Raw genomic sequence first — 23425 nt, 5'->3', positions numbered from 1 at the left:
TGTTCGTATTATTTACTTTAAAAGCGTCAGCTGACGGCAGTTAGTAATTTTCTCAAAGATGTTAAAATGCCCAATTGGTGCTCATAATAATCGTCTGAAAACTACTAGATAAGACTTATGGGAACACCCACAGGTGTGTTCATAGATAGAGAAGCAAGATTTGGGTACGTGTGTTTGTGAATGTCTGTGTTTGTGTGTCTGTACGTTTTCAAATTAATGAACTACATCTAAAATTACACTAATTATTAAGCTGGACATAATGGAAGGGTAAACATCTTTTGAACAAGGAAGACATCGTGAATGAAAAACATGTAAACATCCCTTCTCTCTCCTAGTAACATCTAGTGGCAAATTGTGCAATTTATAACGGGATAAGGAATTGAAGGAAAAATTATAATCCTGTCTTAACTGGAGGGATAATTCCTGCTTGACCTTCAGACTAAAAATAGTATTTTTCAATAAGGATTATAACCAAGTTGGGTTAATGAAAGGATTTTATGGTTTCCTAGCTGTTTCTTAAGAAAACATAAGTTGCAACAGCATGAGGCTTATCAGTATGTACTAATGCTTCAAATTTTGAAAAAAAAAAATTATTAGATAAATTGAGATTTATTTATTTAAACTCCAAATAGACGGGAAAATAATAGGCAAATTGGGATATAATCTACAAAATGAAATTTCAATATGCTGTAGATGTCTTAACGATAATGAAGGGCAAGGAATGAGAAACACTATTATACGTGTATAAGTAATGTTCCTAAAAGAAAATGATTATTTATTAATGTTATTGTTATTATTATTATTATTATTTATTATTATTCAGAAGATGGACCTTGTCTGTATGGAACAGGCCACAGGGCCACTGACTTGAAATTCAAGACTTCCAAAGAATACGGTGTTCATTTGAAAAAGTAACAGAAGGCAATGGGAAATACAGAAAGGAGAATAACTATTAAAAAGAAAAAAAAATATATATATGTATATGTCTCTCTCGCTCTCTCTCCTCTCTCTCTCTCAATATATATATATATATATATATATATATATATATATATATATATATAATATATATATATATATATATATATATATGTATATATAATATTATATATTATATATATATATATATATATACTATAACTATATAATAGCCACAATGCCCTCTTAACTTCCTCAATTCTTCGCTTTTTTTGGATATGCTTGTCACCACAAAGCCGTAAGATCCAAGCGACCAGGCACCACAGTCTTCAATTTCTTGCACTTGGATCTAACGGCTTTTGTGTGACAAACATATCTCAAAAGAAAGCAAGAAGAATTGGAGTAGTTAAGAGGGCATTGTGGCTATTATAATTACATATGTATCTGGTAAAAGTGACCAGTAGATTCTACATACATATAACATATATATATATATATATATATATATATATATATATATATATATATATATATAATATATATATATATATATAATATTGTGTGTGTGTGTGTGTGTATATATATATAGTATATATATATATATATATATATATATATATATATATATATATATATATAATATATATATATATATATATGTATATATATATATATATATATATATATATATATATATATATATATATATGTATATAGCTGACAACTCAGCATGCTGCCCGGGAAAACTCTCAATGACTGGAAGGGGAGGGGAAGGGAGAGGGGAGGGAGGTTGAAGGAAGGGAGGAGAAAATGGAAAGGGGAGGAAGGGAAAGAAAGAGAAAGAAGGAACTGAGTCAGGAGGAAGGGGAGGGAGGATGAGGAAGATAGAAGGGGGAAGGGGGAGGGGAAGGTAAGTTCCTCTATCAGAAAAGAATAAAAAGCATCTCCGCTGAACAAAGACAATAAATAAAAAATATTGTATTCCTGCAATTCGCACTCAGGTGTGTCTGTGTGTTTGTGTGTGTGTGTGGGAGGGGAGGTCTGTCTCTCATGCAACAACAGACAGACCTACCGGCCTTCGGTATGTAGTGAAGTGTTGTTGCCAAAGCACCCCATAAACCTCATTTAAACCGAATTTATAACAAAATACGCCGTCATGATACTACGAAGTAGTCGCTATAACGAATTCCGAAGGTAAAAAAGAAGAAGAAACGATCAAATTAATAAGAAAATTCGCATTATAAATAATAAATAAAAAGGATATACTGCCATCAGAGACCTTGCACGTTGTGTTGAGCTACCAGCTGCTATGCATGCGTGAATGACGAAGACAACTGTTCAGGGAGAACAAAATTTTGACCTACTGGTTTGGGTTCATTGCTTTATAGCTCTGAAATATGTTTTGTAACGAAGCCAAAAATATTTAATTTAGCAATACAACCAAGCAGTGAGGTACATATTTAACACTTATATTAATAATGATAAAAAATTATGATCAAAATTCACGTAACTTTTGATGAAAGATTTTTGTTATGGGGGATTTGGATTTATTGTTGTAGGTTAACAATACGTCGGACAGTGCATGGAATAAAAGGCGGAGCGTCAGGAGAGAAATGAGAATTGAACCAGTAACACTGAAGGAAAAGGTGACGCAAAAACAAAGGTTTCATTTGTTTTGTCTGTGTTTGTATGTCTGTCACGGGACAGGGGTTTGATTTTGAGTTAAAAGCCTTTCTGGAGTGACATAGAGGTCGTGTGCAAAATTTTGTCTGGGTCTGTCAATCGGTTCTGATTTCTATAGTGGACAAACAAATATACAAACATTCACATATATATATATATAATATATATATATATATATATATATATATATATATATATTTTAAATTTTAAATTTTTTTCATGAACTTCAGAGAGCTGTTTTGTAAATTTTAGGACTATATATATATATATATATATATATATATATATATATATATATATATATATATATATATATATATATATATATATATATATACAGTAGATGTAAAGGTATAAGTAAAATTAGATAGGAAAGCATAAAAATAAATAAAGAGAGAGAGAGAGAGAGAGACAGGCAGACAGACAGACAGAGAGAGAAAGAATAAAGAGAGGAGAGAGAGAGAGAGAGAGAGAGAACAACAATTAAGCCTTGGTTGTTATGCATTGCGAGACTAGAAGTGTCAAGTAAGCAGACCACGAGAAACCGTCTTGCACGAACTCAAACCGATCATAAAATCTGGAAACTGTGCCTCGCAATTTAACTGACCAAGGATTACTCAGCACCTCGTCAGAAGCCATATCTATAACCCCGCCTTCAACAGGAGGCGTTTACATGGAAATTCCATGGGAAGGGGCTGAACAAAGTGAAGTAGTTCATCATCTCTCCAATCAAACTCTCTGGGGAGGAGTCATTTACACCTCCTCCTGAGATCATTTCCAATCAAATCCTCTAAGGAGAAAGTTTAACAACACCCACCACAGTCCTTCCCAATCAAGCTGTTCTAGGGGAGGCCGTACAGATAAAATCTTCCTATAAGGAACTGAAAAGGAGGAGTTGGAAGATAGCAGGAAGAAACAGCGGTTCCAGAGAAGCCAGAAACCATAAGAAGAGCATTCGAGTCCCAAGTCACCCATACAAGAAGACGCAGCTTCCCCTTGCTTTCGTGGTCCCAACCAGATTTAAACTGAACTTTGTCTAGCGAGAGTGGTTTCAAGATAGTAACTGTAACCGTAATTGTACTTGAGTTTGTAGTTAACTTTCCTCATTAAAGTAAGAAGCTACCATTTCGTCTCCATTACGCCTTTCTGAGAGATGTAATTACTTTTAATCTAATTCCCTTCGAAATAACAGACTCGTAAGCGGCTGACTACTGAAGAGACGCTGTGGACGACTGCTTCGTCGACTTAGAAGAAATACGCAGGTGAAAAGGGAACAATAATATGTCACACAAGTTATGAAATTTTTACTTGAGCACGACATAAAATATATTTATATATATATACATTATATGTATATATATATACATATATATATATATATATATATATATATATATATATATAATATATATATATATATATATATATATATATATATATATATATATATATATATATATATATATATATATATATATATATATATATATATATATATATATTGGTCTAAAATTTACAAAACAGCTCTCTGAAATTCATCCAATAAAATTATATATATATATATATATATATATATATATATATATATATATATATATATATATATATATATATATATATATATATATATATATATATATATATATATATATATTATTCCCTTTATTTTAATCTGATATTACAAATACCTTTCATGCTTTTGTCTTCTGTCCTTATTTGGTGCGCATCACGTAAAATATTCCTAGAATATTTAGGGAGTTGAAAAAATGAGCGCAAAAATCACTTCGGTTCTCTCGAGTTTCAAAGCTGGAGTCGAGTTGCTTTTAAATGCATGAAATTAATTAGTGAAAATATTTATTACCACCTCATTAGAAGACCTCCCGGATTTCAAGTAATTTACGCCTGCAACCTGGCACTTGATTTATTAATTGTTAATTAATTTATTTGTAATTTGTTCACAGGAGATGCCTGTTAATTATAATACAACTCCAAATTAAAATTATATGATATATATACATATATATATATGTATGTATACATACATACATTATAGATGTATACAATGTATATATGCAGGTATATCATGTAATTAATTACATATATAAATATATATATATATATATATATATATATATATATATATATATATATATATATATATATGCATATGTATATACACAATTAATTATGTATATACATAATTATATTAATGTGATATATCGTATATATAATGTATATATATACAGTATATGTATGTGTATATATATATATATATATATATATATATATATATATATATATATATATATATATATATATATATATATATATATATATGCACATCCTCGAGGAACAAGGGAAACGAAGACCTCCATTCTTCCAAATTTATTGCAGACGTTTCATGACACATGTCACATTTTCAAGGCTAAAAAAGAAAATAATTTGCAGTACAGATAGAATCACGGTATTAAAAAATAAAGAAAAATTAAAATATTTAAAATTCACAAAGAAGGCAATGCGGCGTTAAAAGTAGGTATATAAACCAACATAAAATAAAAGAAAAAAAAGGGCCACAAAAGGTATAGGTCAGGGGAACAAAGGCGCAGACTCACCAGGCGAGATGGAAGAATAATACTAAGAGAATACAGAAAATAAGCCTAAAGAAAAAGCTAGGCAACATGTAACTGAGTTGACGACAATTCAGTATTTAACGAGGGAACACTTCTCTTCATGCTAATAGACTCCAGGATAGCTAGGTCGTTATGGTTGGCAACAAACTTATTCACATACACGGGTGATAACCTAACCTCCTCCCAGTGGCTGTAATGGGAATACAAATGATGATAAAGGAAAGAAGAAAAAGAAGAAGTAGAAAAATATGAAGTAAAAGAGAAGAAGTTTTTCTGGCTGGAATTTACAACTGTCCTTTGAAAATCAAACTTTCATCTATAAATATTTCAGGTCTACAATAGAAACGGAAAGTTAAGAGAGAGAGAGAGAGAGAGAGAGAGAGAGAGAGAGAGAGAGAGAGACTGCTCTTGAATTTGACAAAAATGTGAAAAGGCTCTGATGCAAATTAACTTCCAGCCGATTTACAAGTAGGCTGGGATTTTCTCGAGACAGACAGACAGACTAGCAGAATATTTCACGTTTTATCGAGAGAGAGAGAGAGAGAGAGAGAGAGAGAGAGAGAGAGAGAGAAAGAAATAGTTTCTTCTCTCGTCACTTCTGTGGGTAAGGTTTCCAAAAGTATTTCCTCATCCGAACGGACTCTCTCTCTCTCTCTCTCTCTCTCTCTCTCTCTCTCTCTCTCTCTCTCTCTCTCTCTCTCTATGTTGGATTGAGGTTCCATAAGATTTCCGAGACTTGCATAATACGTCAGATTCAGGAAAAGCAAAGGAAAAGTTGGTGAAATCTCTCTCTCTCTCTCTCTCTCTCTCTCTCTCTGTCCATCTCTCTCTCTCTCTCTCTCTCTCTCTCTGTCCATCCTATTATATATATATATATATATATATATATATATATATATATATATATATATATATATATATAAATATGAATATAAAAGACGGCCCATAAAACACTATTTAAACGTTGAAACCATATATTTCGGGCATAGCTTCTGTGCCCTGTTCACTATAGAATATGCATATTCTACCAGTGAACAGAGGCCAATATCATCAAAATATATGGTTTCAACGTTTAAATAGTGTTTTATGGGCCTTCTTATATTCATATTTACACTGTATATTACAGGAAAAGACATTCATATATATATATATATACATATATATGTGTGTGTGTGTTTTATATATATATTTATATATATATATATATATATATATATATATATATATATATATATATATATATATATGTGTGTGTGTGTGTGTGTGTATATATATATGTATGTATATATAAAACATATGTATATATATGTATATATATATATATATATATATATATATATATATTATATACTATACATATATAATGTACAGCATTTTCATACCGTATAATGTGCTGTAAATGTACACTTTCCTTATTTCCCTAAACGTACATAGATACAATGCATCACTACTCTAAAACAACATTCTACCTTTCTATATTTTCTATTATCTTTTGTAAACCTCTTTCAAATGTATATATATATATATATATATATATATATATATATATATATATATATATATATATATATATATATATATATATATATATTATATATATATGGACATAGGAAGCTTTGCTGTCAACCAACATAGAACAAGGAGGGTGAAGGAGACGTTATGAACTATTTCATGACGTGTCCTTCAGATCCCTTGTTTTAATATATATATATATATATATATATATATATATATATATATATATATATATATATGATATATATATATATATATATATATTATATGTATATATACACATATATAAATACAAGCTACAGAGATCATAAGTCACTGTCAACATAAAGTGCAGAATTCTCCCTGGAATAGTTAAATACCCAGCACCACAGCACCATTAAGCCAAGTAATTAGTTTTGTTCAGACACTTGGCACAACGTGGGAAATATGTGGGTAGCAGAAATGATATCTATATTTTTTTGTAATATTTTAATATATCTTAGAGTTATTTGGCAGTTATTATACATAATTGCTGCTTGAATTAACATTCTGTTATAAATTATAGGTCATCCAGATTTAATTTCAGCTAACATTTTATTTTAAAAAGACTTAATTATTCTCGAGCTGAATAAGTTTACAAATTCTCTAGGGTGTAAGCCACATGTTATATTATTATATTATTTTGATGAGTCAAATTTATTCATCAGTTATTCATCCATGAAGTAATTCATGTTTACTTTGTTTTTTCCATATTCTTCCCATTTATAAAGTAGACAAATGTATCCTAATGAATGTATCTTAACAAATGTATCCGGACGATTGTATTCTGAGAAATGTACCCTGACAAATGTATCCGGACGAGTGTATTCTGACAAATGTATCCTGATAAATGTATCTAGACAAATGTATCCAGACTAATGTATCCTGACAAATGTATCTGGACAAATGCATCCGGAGAAATATATCCAAACAAATTTATCCAGAAAAATGTTGCCTAACGAATGTATCCTAACAAATGTATTCGAACAAATGTATCCTGACAAATGTATTCGGACAAATGTATCAGGACTCCGCACTTTTATCCGGACTAATGTATCCGGACATATTTATCGGGGGCAAACGTATCCCTATCCAACTTAAAATCCAATCACCTCTTCCTTGGTCCACGATACGTCTCTACACAAAATCTTAGTGGAATTCGTCCGTAACTTTAATGATATCTATTGAAAAGGCAACTATCTAAACATTCACCCAAAGGTTAGAATATCACCTCCCAACTGCGCAAGCGCGAATAGAAACTCCCTCTACAATCTTGCAATAATATTTTATTTCATTCTTTTATTCTATGGCTTTTCTATATTCAAATTTCTAATATGACCTTACCTACGTATACTATAAACACCAGATACTAGAATAACCTGCTCTAACCGTCATTTCATCGATATTCACTATGTAGTCATCAGGAAATCTGTGGAAATCGTGAGCTCAAGGATGAACCAGTTTGATCTGTCCTTCATACTATTTCTTATGCAATTTTCTTCTCTGTTTCATCTTCTGCGTTCCTTCAGTTATATAACCTGTTCCATTTCAGGCGGTTGGTTTGTCGACATTCAAAAAGAGAGACATTTCTTTACATTTTTCTCTAAGGACCCAGTTCGTTTATGAAGCCTCTCTCTCTCTCTCATATATATATATATCATATATATATATATATATATATATATATATATATATATATATATATATATATATATATATATATATATATATAGGGAAATGCAGAGTGAGACAGGATCTGTCTTTCTATATTATACAGTAAATCCCTTCAGTGAAGAACTCAACTTTAGTTCCTCCTCCTCCTCCTCCTCCTCCTCCTCCTCCTCCTCCTCATCTTCTTCTTCTTCTTCTTCAGGAATAAGTAAGGACATCCGAGTGGACCGTTCCATAGGTCATTATAATCCATAGTACTAAAGAACCAAGAATTGCCAAACAACCCCCCTTCACTAGTCGACTGAAGCTTCTTCTTCTTCTTCTCTTGGGCACCTGGGACTCTAGGTCCTTCCCAGTAATTCGTTCTTCGTTCGTTCGTTCGTATTTTGGTCTCGTTCTTCTATTCGTTCGTTCATTCATTCTTTCGTTTGCCCGTTCGTTCTTCCGTTCGTTCGTTCATTCATTCTTTCGTTTGTCCGTTCGTTCTTCCGTTCGTTCGTTCATTCATTCGTTCATTCGGCTGTTCGTTCTTCCGTTCGTTCATTCATTCGTTCTTTCGTTTTCCCGTTCGTTCTTCCGTTCGTTCGTTCTTCCATTCGTTCGTTCGTTCTTCCCTTCGTTCGTTCGTTCTTCCGTTCGTTCGTTCGTTCTGCCGTTTTTCCGTTCATTCGCCGTTCGTTCGTTCTTCCCTTCATTCGTTCTTCCCTTCGTTCCTTCGTCCCTTCGTTCGTTCTGCAGTTTTCCCGTTCGTTCGTTCGTTCGCAGTTCGTTCATTGGTTCTTCCGTTCGTTTGTTCGTACGTTGGTCTCGTGGTTCCATCCGAAAACCAGAAGTTTGCCCATCAAACCGGTCTGACAACGTCGTTATTGAAAGTTAAGAGAAAATTACAGAGAGTTTCGGCACTACTCGTGAACCTTTTGGGTTGGTTTGTCAGGTGAAGGTTTTTTTTTAATTTTCTGAAACGATCAAAAGAGTGGCATGAATCGCAACAATAATCAGACAAATGAATCTTGAGTTACTAATGTGTGTGTGTATAGATATATATATATATATATATATATATATATATATATATATATATATATATATATATATATATATATATATATTATAGTTCTCTTTCATGTTATGTATTGTTGTATTGTTTTAGCTTTATTTATCAGTTTTTATATTTTTTTCGTGAATATTTTCTTGTGTTGTTTTTCTGTATTTTTTTGTACGTGTATGTTATTAATATTCTAGTTTATTTAATATAATATATATATATATACATATAGTATATGTATATATATATACATTTTATAAATATATATATATATATATATATATATATATATATATATGTATGTATACATATACATATACACATATATATATATATATATATATATATATATATATATATATATATATATATATATATATATATATATATATATATATATATATATATATATATATATAGCCATACATATTTTTGTTGATTTTTGTTGAATTATCAGCTGTTACCGTTTGAAGCAACACACCAAACGACTGTCCTTCAAACTGAAAAATAAAAAAAGAGAAAAATATAAAAAAAAAAATCCTTTTAGCTTGCTGAACCGACTGGTTTTTGAAATTGGTTCGAAGTTTACGGTGATGTCTGATGCCTCAGTTTCTGACATATATCGCTGTTTGCTCGTTACATTTTTTGTTCTCTTTTTCCTTGATTCGGTTTGTCGTTCGCTGAAGACTATGTTTCCCCTCTATTTTCCCATTTTCGTTTTTTATTTTTTATCAGCCTTATTCTTCGCCAAATAGGTTTCATTTTGTTGTTATTGCCTTCACGGAATCAAATTTTTCCAGAGCATTTTCTCACATTTTTTTTTTTTTTTGTTCTTTAAGATAATTTTCCGATATTTTTTTTTTATTCTTTATTTCTATTTCGTTTATTCGTTGCCTAAATTTGTTCTTCTTCGAAAACTATTTTGTTCCTTATCTCCTTAGTTTCCTTTTACGGGTAATTCATAGTATTTCTTTCACTGGATAAATTTGTATCTTTCCTCTCTCTTTCGTTCGTTATCTAAATTGTTTCTTCTTCGAAAAAATTTTTCCTTATCTCCTTCGTTTTCTCTTACTGTTTATCCATCAGCAGAGAGTTTTTATTTCGTTTATCCCCTTCAAGGGAAGAAGACCGCGCTGTATCCTTCCTATACTCGCGGTTGGTCATTATCAACACTTTTAATAATTCCTGTAACTACTTCTTGTATTTCATCTCGCCTTTTGGTATTGGATGATTTCTCAGGTGGTATAAATCTTTCGATGATTATCAGTGAACATAAAAGAGATTCCAGATCGATAAAGTATTGCCAGACAGGAGTAGAACAGCTTTCCTGAGGATGCTGTGCAATTGGAACCTCGAAAGTTCAAGCGAAGAAGCAACACATTACTACCCTAAAACAAATCTCCTTGTATTTTAATGATTTAGTTACATTTTTATCCACGTAATTATTACTTTGTTATTTATTTTTCTTTTTTAATTAGTGATCTCTTCATTCTGTTATTTATTTTTTTAAATGGACACCATATTCCTTGGAAGCTTGAATTTCCTAGTCAGTGGCCCCTGTAGGCTTGTTCCATATGAATAGGGTTCATCTTCTAAATAATAATAATAATAATAATAATAATAATAATAATAATTATAATAATGATGATAATAATAATAATAATAATAATAATAATAATAATAATAATAATATTTTGACTGAAACATGACACTTATCAGTTTACTTCCGAGCTCTCAAGAAGTATCGTAAACGCCCATGAAATTTATTGAAAGAAATATTTATATTAGAAAGTTTCTTTGAATATTCCTCCCGGTTGTTGGGGGTTAACAGTTGAGGGGGAGGCCATAAGTGCTTGAAAGATGGTGTCGTATCCCATATTGTATGTACAGTGTATATAAAGGGGGTAATGGGATTGTTGGGAGTGAAGGTGTTATTGTAATTTTATTTCTCTAATTTGAATCTGAAGATATAAATCATTCTTCCATTATAAAGAAGATATCGTTAAAAGCACTGATATATATATATATATATATATATATATATATATATATATATATATATATATATATATATATGTATATATATACAGTATACATGTATATACAGTATACATATATATTACTATATATAATATATATATATATATATATATATATATATATATATATATATATATATATATATATAATATCTCACAACGTTACTTAATTATAAATAAATTTTATACATGCTACATCATTCTATATTTCTGGTGTTGCAACGACAGTCTACTAAATATCAATCAATCAATCATTACATTCCAAGGGACGAGTTTGTCATCACTTAGTACTAACTGTCAGACTAATCGTTTTCTGGAACTGGCGCCGCAACAAGTATGGTCAGTGACAGGCAGCACTAATTCAAGGAGGAAAAGAAATACTCGAATTATTAATTATTTCATATAGTTAATTCTGACACAACCCCCACCACTACAACCCACACCCACAACCCAACCTCCACCCACAACCCTCACCTACAACCCCACACCCACACACGCCCACAACCCTCACCCACATCCCTCACAAACAGCCCTCCACCCACACCCCTTCACCCACAACCCTCACCTTCAACCCCACCCACCCTCACCCACAACCCCCCATCCACAATACTCCCCACGGCCCTCATCCACAACCCTCCACCCACAATCCTCACCCACAACCCCATCCACAACCCTCACCCATAACCCCCACTCACAATCCTCACCCACCACAACCTCCCACGCACAACCCTCACCCTCAACACCCATATACAGCCCTCAGCTACAACCCCCATCCTCAACCCACACCCACAACCCATACAACCCCCCACCCAAAACCCCAACTCACAACCCTCATCTACAACCCCCATCCACAACCCTCACCTACAACCCCCATTCACGACCTCACCCACAACCCCCATCCTGAACCCCATCCACAACCCTCACCCGCAACCCTCACTCACAACCCCATCCACAACCCCACCTGCAACCCTCACTCACAACCCCATCCACAACCCCACCTGCAACCCTCGCTCACAACCCCAACCACAACTTACCATACGCAACCCTCACTCACAACCCCTACCCACAACTTCCCCCCACAGCCCCCACCCACAAACCTCACCCACAACCCCCTCATTCGTTGTTACTGATGTTTGTGCATCCATAATTAACCGTAATTGTTTTGGGCTATTTAAAGCCGCGTGACCTTTGCTGTTCGTGACTGGATCGAGGAAAAATTTAATTATTTGAAATCCAAACTGGCTGGAATTATTATTATTATTATTATTATTATTATTATTATTATTATTATTATTATTATTATTATTATTATTATTATTATTATTATTATTATTCAGAAGATGGGAGAGAGAGAGAAAGGGAGATTAAGATTCTCAACCACTGAGTACAAATGAAATTTGTTTCATTAACTAGAATAAAAAGCTGAGAGAGAGAGAGAGAGAGAGAGAGAGAGAGAGAGAGAGAGAGAGAGAGAGAGAGAGACTCTTAACCAATAAATCCTTATGAATTTGGCTCTCATTAACTAGAATAAAGGACTGAGAGAGAGAGAGAGAGAGAGAGAGAGAGAGAGAGAGAGAGAGAGAGAGAGAGAGAGAGAAAAATTTTTCAACCACTGAAGGCTCACGAAATTGCTTTTTAGTGACTAAAATTAGAAAAACTATATATATTACACTCTAGTAATTCCAACTTCGACAGAGTGAAGCCAGAATAGCGAAAAGTTAAAACGTTTCGTACCCACAGTAACCAGCCATAATTTAAGCGACCTTCTTCTCATGCCCCCTGTTGTCAACCCTCTTTTGCAAGCTTTTCAGTATATGTAATCGGACACCGCAGGAACCTAACAGAGCAGATGTTTCAGTACCGAACATTTTGAAGTTCGTTCACGCATCGCCGGAGTACAAATTGTACATTTAACGAAGCGTGAACAAACTCTAAAGCGCTTTGTTCTGAGCTTCCAACTGTTATCTCACTGTGGTATTCGCTTATACTCAAATCATTTGCATATTTCGAAATTGTTTAGCATTATATCAGTGTCTGTTTCTTTCTATACCTGCATGATATTCTTTCTAGTTCTCTCATTTTCTTTAATCAGGGCAAGACAGCAAAGCATAACATTGTTTTAAAGCTGGAGAATAATTCTGATCTTGAAAACGAACTTAGCGAGTACGTCATTGCATGATTGATTGATTTATGGTTACTAAAACTGGCGTGACAACAACGTCATTGCCTACTCTACGCCATCCATGTTGGATGAGTCCTCAAGACTTATCCAGTGCTTGACAAAACTCTGTAAAGTCTTCAGATTTTTGTACTACCCGGAAAACTGCAAAGGCTTAGAACATTCCCATTCAAGCAACGCAAGCAGAAAGGAAGGAAAGCCAGTAAACGATCGTAGAGCCCAGAAATCCAAATTGCAAACGAAAGAAGAAGAAGAAAACAAAGACTTAGAACACTCCCATTCAAGCAACGCAAGCGAGAAGGAAGGTTAAATCAATAAATGAGCGTAGAGACCGGAAATCCCAATTGCAGACGAAAGAAAGAAGAAGAAGAAGAAGAAGACTTAGAACACTCCCATTCAAGCAACGGAAGCAAGAATGAAGGTTAAATCAATAAATGAGCGTAGAGACCGGAAATCCAAATTGCAAACGAAAGAAGAAGAAGAAGAAGAAGAAGAAGAAGAAGAAGAAGAAGAAGAAGAAGAAGAAGAAGAACACTCCTATTCAAGCAACGCAAGCAAGAAGGAAGGCTAAGTCGATAGACGTGCGTAGAGTCCAGTAATCCAAATTGCAAACGAAAGAAGAAGAAGAAGAAGAAGAAGAAGAAGAAAAAAGAAGAAGAAGAAGAAGAAGAAGAAGAAGAAAAGAAAAGAAGAAGAAAAGATCCCTGAATAATGGACGGAGCAAATCAATACCATAATAGCTGCTGACTGAAAGGGTGACTGGTAGCAATCGATATATACTATGAGTCGTACTTTATTGTTAACCTCAAGAAGTTTCGTCACGAAACTGGAAACTTCTTTCTCCTTAGCTTCCGACGATGAAGTTCTACTGAGATTTTGCTTTCGTCTAGTGTCTGTCTGTCTGTCCAGTGTGTACTTCAAAGTGTTATCAATGAAAATTTATTCCTCAAACCGTTGGACTGTGGAACAGCCTCCCTGAGGATGTCGTGTAATTGGAACTTCTGAAGTTCAAGTGATGATGCAATGCATTACTACCCCAATGCAATTCTTGCATTTTAATAATTTACTTATATTTTTTTCTATTTATTTATTAATTTGTTATTTAATTTTTTCTTTTTTAATAAGTGATCTCTTCTCTTTGTATTTCCCATTACCCTGTGTTACTTCTTTCTAATGAACACCATATTCTTTAGAAGCTGGAATTTCAAGTCAGTGGCCCCTTTGGTGGGCTTGTTACTTATGAATAGGGTTCATCTTCTGAATAATAATAATAATAATAATAATAAGAATAGGTCCAATATATTTCTTTTGAATTCTTATTTTCATTCTCCAGTGACTATATCATCGTTCTTTCTTACGTCAGTTACCAGATGCGTCATTCAGACACTGAGATACGTCAAGAGGAATACGTTTGATAACATCTCAATTCTCCAAACTTTATTTCCTTCCAATAACAGCAAGAAGAAGAAGAGGCTAAATCTCACTCAAATCCACCAATGAAAAAGTCACAAATCTCTCTCTCTCTCTCTCTCTCTCTCTCTCTCTCTCTCTCTCTCTCTCTCTCTCTCTCTCCAGAAATTTCTATGTTCTTGTCCAGCTGCTGATATTTCTTTACGGAATCTGTAAAAAATACAACAAATCACGATACCAAGACCCAGAAAATTAAATAACCCGTGGTTTGTCGAGTCTGAGTACCATTAATGAAAGTTCGTTTTTTGATGTATTGGTTTTAACTTAGAAATAAAATTGTTTCTGCGAGTTTTAACTTTTTGAAGTACCTGTAATCGAGGTTACAGTTTAGATATGTTCTTTCTTGTCACTAAAGATCATCGTGATATTCATTCTGTGTTGAAGGCTGTTGAAAGTGCAATAATAATAATAATAATAATAATAATAATAATAATAATAATAATAATAAGGAAATTTTTGTATCTATACGTTAGTAATACCGCTGAATGAATTTTATTCTCTATAATAATAATAATAATAATAATAATAATAATAATAATAAATAATAATAATAATAATAATAAAAATAATAATGAAACTTTTATATCTGTATGTTAATAATAATGTTAAGTGAATTTCATTTTTATAATAATAATAATAATAATAATAATAATAATAATAATAATAATAATAATAAAGATTTTCACCTATATTAAAAGGTAAAAACTCAACAAACTGTCCCGTTTATTGTTAGTTTGGTGATTGTTCCTCTTTAAACTTCATGTTGTCATTCTGCGCGAAAAGAAATAAAAATATTTAAATCATTTCCCCATAAGAACGGAGGAAGACTCCGATGAGACTTACTCTTCCCAAAGACAGATGAAGACTCCAATGAGGCTTATTCTTCCCAAAGGACAAGGAAGACTCTGAAGAGGCTTATCCATCCCAAAGGACAAAGGAAGACTCTGAAGAGGCTTATTCTTCCCAAAGAACTAAGGAAGACTCCGAAGAGTCGTATTCTTCCCAAAGGACAAAGGAAGACTTTGAAGGGGCTTATTCTTCCCAAAGAACAGGGGAAGCCTCTGAAGAGGCTTATTCTTCCCAAAGGGAAAAAAGCAGACTCCGAAGAGGCTTATCCTTCCCAAAGGACAGGGGGAGACTCCAATTAGGCTTATTCTTGCCAAAGGACAAAGGAAGACTCCGAAGAGGCTCATTCTTCCCAAAGGACAAAGAAAAACTCTGAAGAGGCTTATCCGTCCCAAAGGACAGGGGAAGGCTCCGAAGAGGCTCATTCTTCCCAAAGGACAGGGGAAGACTCCATAGTGGCTTATTCTTCCCAAAGGACAAAGGAAGACTCCGAAGAGGATTATTCTTCCCAAAGGACGGGGAAAGACTCTATAGTGGTATATTCTTCCCAAAGGACAAAAGAAGATTCCAAAGAGGCTTATTCTTCCTAAAGAACAAATGAAAACTTGAATGAGGCTTATCATTCCCAAAGGACAAAGGAAGACTTTGAAGAGTCTTATTCTTCCCAAAGGACAAAGGAAGACTCTGAAGTGGCTTATCCTTCCCAAAGGACAAAGGAAGACTTTGAAGAGTCTTATTCTTCCCAAAGAACACAGGAAGACTCTGAAGTGGCTTATCCTTCCCAAAGGACAAAGGAAGACTTTGAAGAGTCTTATCGTTCCCAAAGAACACAGGAAGACTCTGAAGTGGTTTATCCTTCCCAAAGGACAAAGGAAGACTTTGAGGAGTCTTATTCTTCCCAAAGGACAAAGGGAAACTCCAAAGAGGCTTATTCTTCCCAAAGAACACAGGAAGACTCTGAAGTGGCATATCCTTCCCAAAGGACAAAGTAAGACTCTGAAGATGCTTATTCTTCCAAAGGAAAACTCCGAAGAGGCTTATTCTTCCCAAAGGACAAAGGAAGACTCTGAAGATACTTATCCTTCCCAAAGGAAAAAGGAAGACTCTGAAGATGCATATTCTTCCCAAAGTACAAAGGAAAAGGTTTATTCTTCCCAAAGGATACAGAAAGACTCTGAAGATACTTATTCTTCCCAAAGGACAAAGGAAAACTCCGAAGAGGCTTATTATTCCCAAAGAACACAGGAAGACTCTGAAGTGGCTTATCCTTCCCAAAGGACAAAGGAAGACATGGAAAAGGCTTATTCTTCCCAGAGTACAAAGGAAGACTCTGAAGAGGCTTGTCCAAAGGACAAAGGAAGACTGAAGATACTTATTCTTCCCAAAGGACAAAGGAAGACTCCGAAGAGGCTTATTCTTCCCAAAGCACAAAGGAAGACTCTGAAGATGCTTATTCTTCCCAAAGGACAAAGGAAAACTGCAAAGAGGCTTATTCTTCCCAAAGGACACTGGAAGACTCTGAAGTGGCTTATCCTTCCCAAAGGACAAAGTAAGACTTTGAAGATGCTTATTCTTCCCAAAGGACAAATGAAAACTCCGAATAGGTTTATTCTTCCCAAAGGACAAAGGAGGACTCTGAAAATGCTTGTTTTTTCCAAAAGGACAAAGAAAAACTCCAAGGAGGCTTATTCTTCCCAAAGGACAAAGGAAGACTCTGAAGATGCTTATTCTTCCCAGAGGACAAAGGAAAACTCCAAAGAGGTTTATTGTTCCCAAGGGACAAAGGAAGACTCTAAAGAGGCTTATTCTTCCAAGAGGAGAAAGGAAAACTCCAAAGATGCTTATTCTTTTCAAAGGACAAAGGAAGACACCGAAGATTTTATTCCTCCCAAAGGGCAAAGAAAGACTCCAAAGGGACTTATTCTTCCAAAAGGAACAAATAAAGACTGAAGATGCTTATTCTTCCCAAAGGACAAAGGAAGAGTCTGAAGAGGCTTATCCTTCTCAGAGGACAAAGGAAGACACTGAAGAGGCTTATTCTTCCCAATGGACAAAGGAAAACTCCAGAGAAGTTTATTCTTATCAAAGGACAAAGGAAGACACCGAAGATGTTTATTCCTCCCAAAGGACAAAGGAAGACTCCGAAGGGGCTTATCCTTCCCAAAGGACAAATGAAGACTCTGAAGAGGCTTATCCTTCCCAAAGGACAAAGGAAGACTCTGAAGAAGCTTATTCTTTCCAAAGTTCAAATGAAGACTATGAAGAGGCGTATCCTTCCCAAAGGACAAACGAAGACTCCAAAGAGGTTTATCCTTCCCAAAGGAGAAAGGAAGACTCTGAAGAGGCTTCTTCTTCCCAAAGGACAAAGAAAGACTCAGAAGAGGCTTATTCTTCCCGAAGGAAAAGGAAGACCCTGGAGGGGCTTATTCTTCCCAAAGGACAAAGGGAGAGTCCAAAGAGGCTTATCCTTCCCAAAGGACAAATGAAGACTCTGAAGGGGCTTCTTCTTCTCAAAGGAGAAAGGAAAACTCCAAATAGGTTTATCCTTCTCAAAGGACAAAATAAGACTCTGAAGAGACTTCTTCTTCCCAAAGGATAAAAGAAGACCCTGAAGAGGCTTATTCTTCCCGAAGGACAAAGGAAGACTCTGGAGAGGCTTATTCTTCTAAAAGGGCAAAGGGAGACTCCGGCGAGGCTTATTCTTCCCAAAGGACAAACGGAGAGTCCAAAGAGGCTTATCCTTCCCATAGGACAAAGGAAGACTCTGAAGAGGCTTTTTCTTCTCAACGAAGAAAGGAAAACACAAAAGAGGCTTTTCTTTCTCAAAGGACAAAAGAAGACTCTGAAGATACTTCTTCCCAAAGGACAAATGAAGACTCTGAAGAGTCTTATTCTTCCGGAAGGACAAAGGGAGACTCCAAAGATGCATATCCTTCCCAAACAACAAAGGAAGATGGCAAAGAGGCTTATTCTTCCCAAAGGACGAAGGAAGACTCCGAAGAGACTTATCCTTCCCAAAGGACAAAGGAAGACTCCAAAGAGGCTTATCCTTCCGAGAGGACAAAGTAAGACTCCGAAGAGGCTTATTCTTCCCAAAGGACAAAGGAAGACTCCAAAGAGACTTATCCTTCCCAAAGGACAAAGGTAGACTCTGAAGAGGCTTATTCTTCCCAGAGGACAGAGGAAGACTCCGAAGAGACTTATTCTTCCCAAAGGATAGAGGTAGACTCTGATGAGGCTTATTCTTCCCAACGGACAAAGGAAGACTCTGAAGGGGCTTATTCTTCCCAAAGGACAGAGGAAGACTCCAATGAGGCTTATTCCTCCCAAAGGATTAAGGCAGACTCTAATGAGGCTTATTCTTCCCAAAGGACAAAGGAAGACTCTGAAGAGGCTTATTCTTCCCAAAGGACAAAGGAAGACTCTGAAGAGGCTTATTCTTCCCAAAGGACAAAGGAAGACTCTGAAGAGGCTTATTCTTCCCAAAGGACAAAGGAAGACTCTAATGAGGCTTATCCTTCCCAAAGGACAAAGGAAGACTCTGAAGAGGCTTATTCTTCCCAAAGGAAAAAGGAAGACTCTGAAGAGGCTTATTCTTCCCAAAGGACAGAGGAAGACTTTGATGAGGCTATCCTTCCCAAAGGACAGGGGAAGACTCCAATGATGCTCATTCTTCCCAAAGGATAAAGGAAGACTCTGATGAGGCTTATCCTTCCCAAAGGACAAAGGAAGACTCTGAAGAGGCTTATTCATCCCAAAGGATATTAAAGTCTCCAAAGAGGTTTATTCTTTCCAAAGTATAAAGGAAGACTCCGATGAGGTTTATTCTTGCCAAAGGACAAAGGAAGACTCCGGTGATGCTTATACTTCCCAAGACTCGGAGTTGCCTGGAGACCCCTGGGGGATGTTCCATTAACTTTTTTTCTAGATTATGCATGGAGACTCCTGGAAAGACTCGGCGTTTTCCAGGCGCTCATTTTAAATGGAAAATATGCAATGGCAACTTGCTGGGACATCCAGCTATTTATTAAGGCTTCTCGGGGCAGGAAAATTCATGTAAATGAAAAATGTCAGGCGCTTGACAATTCCGGGAGGGGAAAAGTGCAGTTTATAAAGAGAGAGAGAGAGAGAGAGAGAGAGAGAGAGAGAGAGAGAGAGAGAATAAATTGTGAAAATGTGAGACCTAGTTAGAAAAAGTGTCAGGAAGCTTTGCCAATAGACGATGGATGCAAACGAGTGTGTGCAGTTTGAGAGAAAGAGAGAAAGTGAGAGAAGGGAGTCACAAGATTGGATAATTATAAAGATTAGATAGAAAACTATTTAAATAGATAAATATACAAGCAAATTCTTTCATTCGTTCATTCATTACAACTTGTTTACGAAGCACTATTCAGTACCAGTAATTTTATTTGTTTTATTTACAGAAATAAACAAATATTTAAAGGCTACTACTCCTGTAGCCTACGTTTTCCACTTAATAAATAAATAAATAAATTAATTAATTAATTTATTTATTTATTTATTCATTTATAACAACGTGTTTGCGAAGCACTATTCAAGAACAGTAATTATATTTATCTCCTTTACAAAAAATAAACATTGAAAGGTTTACTGCTTCAGTAACCTACGCTTCCCCCAGTCTTTCCTGTTTTTCCTCTCCTTCGCATTTTCCTCAAATTCCAAGGGCTGTGAAGGGAATTCCATATGATATATGGAACGAAGGGTTTTTTTTTTTTGGAGGTGCCGCCCAAAAAAAAAAAATACTTTTCGCTAAGCCACAATGATTGGTTTTGAGATAGGCCTCAGTCGTAGTGGAAATATGTTGCTGGTGCGCCTTGCATGTAGGTATTTTCGTGCTTTTTTCTTTAATATATTTCTTTTTTTTGTTTTCAGCAAACAACAGTGATTTTTTTTCTGCGTTATAAATTTAGATACCTTTTTATTTTTATTTTAATGTTTTCCTTTTATTGTCAGCATAAAAGTTTTTTTTTTACTTGCTAAATTTATATATCTTAATATTTTTTCTATAATATTTTTCTTTTATTTTCAGCATGAAACATTGTTTTTTTTCTACGTGATAGTGATAAATTTCGATATCTTTTGTATTTTTTATTTTAATGTTTTTTTTTCAGCATAATATAATGGCTATCTTTTTCTATTCATAACTCACACATAATCACGAGTATTCTCATATTATGATAGAAATAACAATGTTTTTGGTCTATTTCAATAAATATCTCTTCGCTTTATTCGAGAGAAAATTTCTTCTCTCTCAGGAAAGCGTAGTATCACTTTCTTCTCTGGGAAAGAAATTCTCAATTTCTCCTCACAATGGAAGAGGAGTTTCAATTTCTTCTCCCTCAGGGAAGAGGAATCTTAATTTCTTCTCCCTCAGGCAAGACGACAAGGAAGAGCACTCTCAGTTTCTTTTCCCTCTAAGAAGAACTCTCAGTTTCTTCTCCCTCAGATAAGAAACTCTCAATTTCTTCTCCCTCAAGGAAGAGAAGTCTCAGTTTTTTCTCCCTCCAAGGAAGAAGGGGTCTCAATTTCTTCTTCCTTCAAAGAAGAGGGGCCTTATTTTCTTCCCCCCTTTAGCCTTCAGTGTCTTCTCCCTCAAAGAAGAAATTCTCAATATCTGCTCCCTCAGGGAAGAACAGTCTCAATTTCTTTTCCTTCAAAGAAGAAATTCTCAATTTCTTCTCCTTCAGGGAAGAGTACTCTCAAAGTCTTCTCCCTCAAACAAGAAACTCTGTTTCTTCTCCCTTAAAGAAAACACTCTCAATGTCTTCTCCCTCAAAGAAAAAACTCATAATGTCTTCTCTCTCAAATAAGAAACTCTCATTGGCGTCACCCTCGAGCATGAAAAACTCTTGGTATCTTCTCCCTTAAAGAAAAAAATTTAAACGTTTTCTCCCTCAAAGGAGAAGCCTCCAATATCTTCTCCCTCAAAGGAGAAACTCTCAGTTTTTTCTCCCTCGGGGAAGAGGAGCCTGTACGTAGTTTATAGGTCGCCCCTTCCGGTCCAGAATTGCACGGTCCATTAAGATTCATGGAATATTTGAAGGTTATTAGACGGAGAGACGCTAGCTTGCCAGCCCCCAAATACTCAACAGCGATTGGCCAAATTGGGAACACTAAATTCTCCCCCAAATTGCAATGCTGCGAAGGAGGCTTGTTGGTATAAGGAAGTAGAGGAGATATCTGAGGAAGGACCCTCTCTCTCTCTCTCTCTCTCTCTCTCTCTCTCTCTCTCTCTCTCTCTCTCTCTCTCTCTCTCTCTCTCTCTCTCCTTTCGTGGATATTGTTACGAGACTTTGGTTCAAGTGATGTTCTGAAGGCTGAGGAAGGACTCTCTCTCTCTCTCTCTCTCTCTCTCTCTCTCTCTCTCTCTCTCTCTCTCTCTCTCTCTCCTTTCGTGGATATTGGTACGAGCCTTTGGTTCAAGTGATATTCTGAAGGCTGAGGAAGGAACCCCTCTCTCTCTCTCTCTCTCTCTCTCTCTCTTTCTCACACACACACACACACACACAGATGGGTACATTCGATGCATATTTGTATGTGAATGTGAGGTTTCATGAATAATTGAAACATATTTCTCGGGAACAGAGACATAGAGAGAGGTTGTGGGGATTAGTGAAGAACAAAGGGTAATGTATGACTGACAGACGGCGAATTTTAATCTGTGTGATGCCCTGTGGTTGAAAGACTAATTTGAATATGTGAATATGTTAATAAATTTTGAGGAGATTAAAGCCTTTTCCTTCCATGTCAAATAAGTGGTAACTTAACTTACGCTTATATGTTGAATTAAATTAAAATAAGAGTTTTATCTTGTCTTCTTGTGAAAGTACCATTGGTATTACATGAGTGTCAGCAGTAATTTTAAAAAATGGTTTTGTTTTTAGCAAAATTGTGTACTTTCTTTTGCATGATTATCTTGTTCCATTACTTTCGTTACTCTAAACCGCATTATACATTAAAAAAAGAAAAACGGACAAAATATCTAAATTTGGGTAATTAGAAGAAGCTTTTAAATAAGTTGAAAAGTAAAGCACAGTAATTGATAAACTTGTAAGGTTATTAAGATGCTAACTGCAATATGCGACAACAACAAGAAAATAGTTTCGCCTCTGCGAGGTGGGGATTGCCTCGCCGAGTCCTTCTTCTTATAGCAATTTTGACAAAGGGCCGGTAACTCGCGTCTGCTCTGTCTCTCTGTCTCTCTCTCTCTCTCTCTCTCACACACACAAAACTGCTACCCACAGCAGTCGACTGGCAGCCAGGTATTTAAATACTTGAGTCAACAGACGCATCTGTATTTTTACGTAACTCACCCAGAGAGAGAGAGAGAGAGAGAGAGAGAGAGAGAGAGAGAGAGAGAGAGAGAGAGAGAGAGGAAGAACAAAGTCAG

The 23425-nt window shown here is 35.0% G+C and overlaps 3 protein-coding genes across 3 annotated transcripts in view; all 3 read left to right on the top strand.

Moving 5' to 3' along the window:
- LOC136835807 (uncharacterized) overlaps window positions 1-12649 on the top strand; it is a 17631-nt gene extending 4982 nt beyond the window's left edge. Inside the window, exons 2-3 of the mRNA XM_067099661.1 lie at window positions 8555-8657; window positions 12050-12649. Coding sequence (XP_066955762.1) covers window positions 8555-8657; window positions 12050-12649 — 703 coding nt within the window. The remainder of the gene's footprint in view (window positions 1-8554; window positions 8658-12049) is intronic.
- A 1483-nt stretch (window positions 12650-14132) lies between these two features.
- LOC136835806 (uncharacterized) lies at window positions 14133-17006 on the top strand. Its single transcript, XM_067099660.1, has 2 exons — window positions 14133-14293; window positions 16646-17006. The coding sequence occupies exons 1-2, from the start codon at window positions 14133-14135 to the stop codon at window positions 17004-17006; spliced, it is 522 nt and encodes a 173-aa protein (XP_066955761.1).
- Window positions 17007-17016: 10 nt separating this feature from the next.
- LOC136835805 (dentin matrix acidic phosphoprotein 1-like) lies at window positions 17017-19701 on the top strand. The gene is made up of 4 exons (XM_067099659.1): window positions 17017-17563; window positions 17676-18282; window positions 18609-19079; window positions 19113-19701. Exons 1-4 carry the CDS (start codon window positions 17017-17019, stop codon window positions 19699-19701), a joined length of 2214 nt encoding a protein of 737 aa, XP_066955760.1.
- Window positions 19702-23425: the final 3724 nt, after the last annotated feature.

Source organism: Macrobrachium rosenbergii, chromosome 55 (assembly GCF_040412425.1).
Source record: "Macrobrachium rosenbergii isolate ZJJX-2024 chromosome 55, ASM4041242v1, whole genome shotgun sequence".
In the NCBI taxonomy this organism is placed as follows: domain Eukaryota; kingdom Metazoa; phylum Arthropoda; class Malacostraca; order Decapoda; family Palaemonidae; genus Macrobrachium; species Macrobrachium rosenbergii.
The sequence above is the reverse complement of the archived record's forward strand: the minus strand, read 5'-3'. Positions and strand labels throughout refer to the sequence as shown.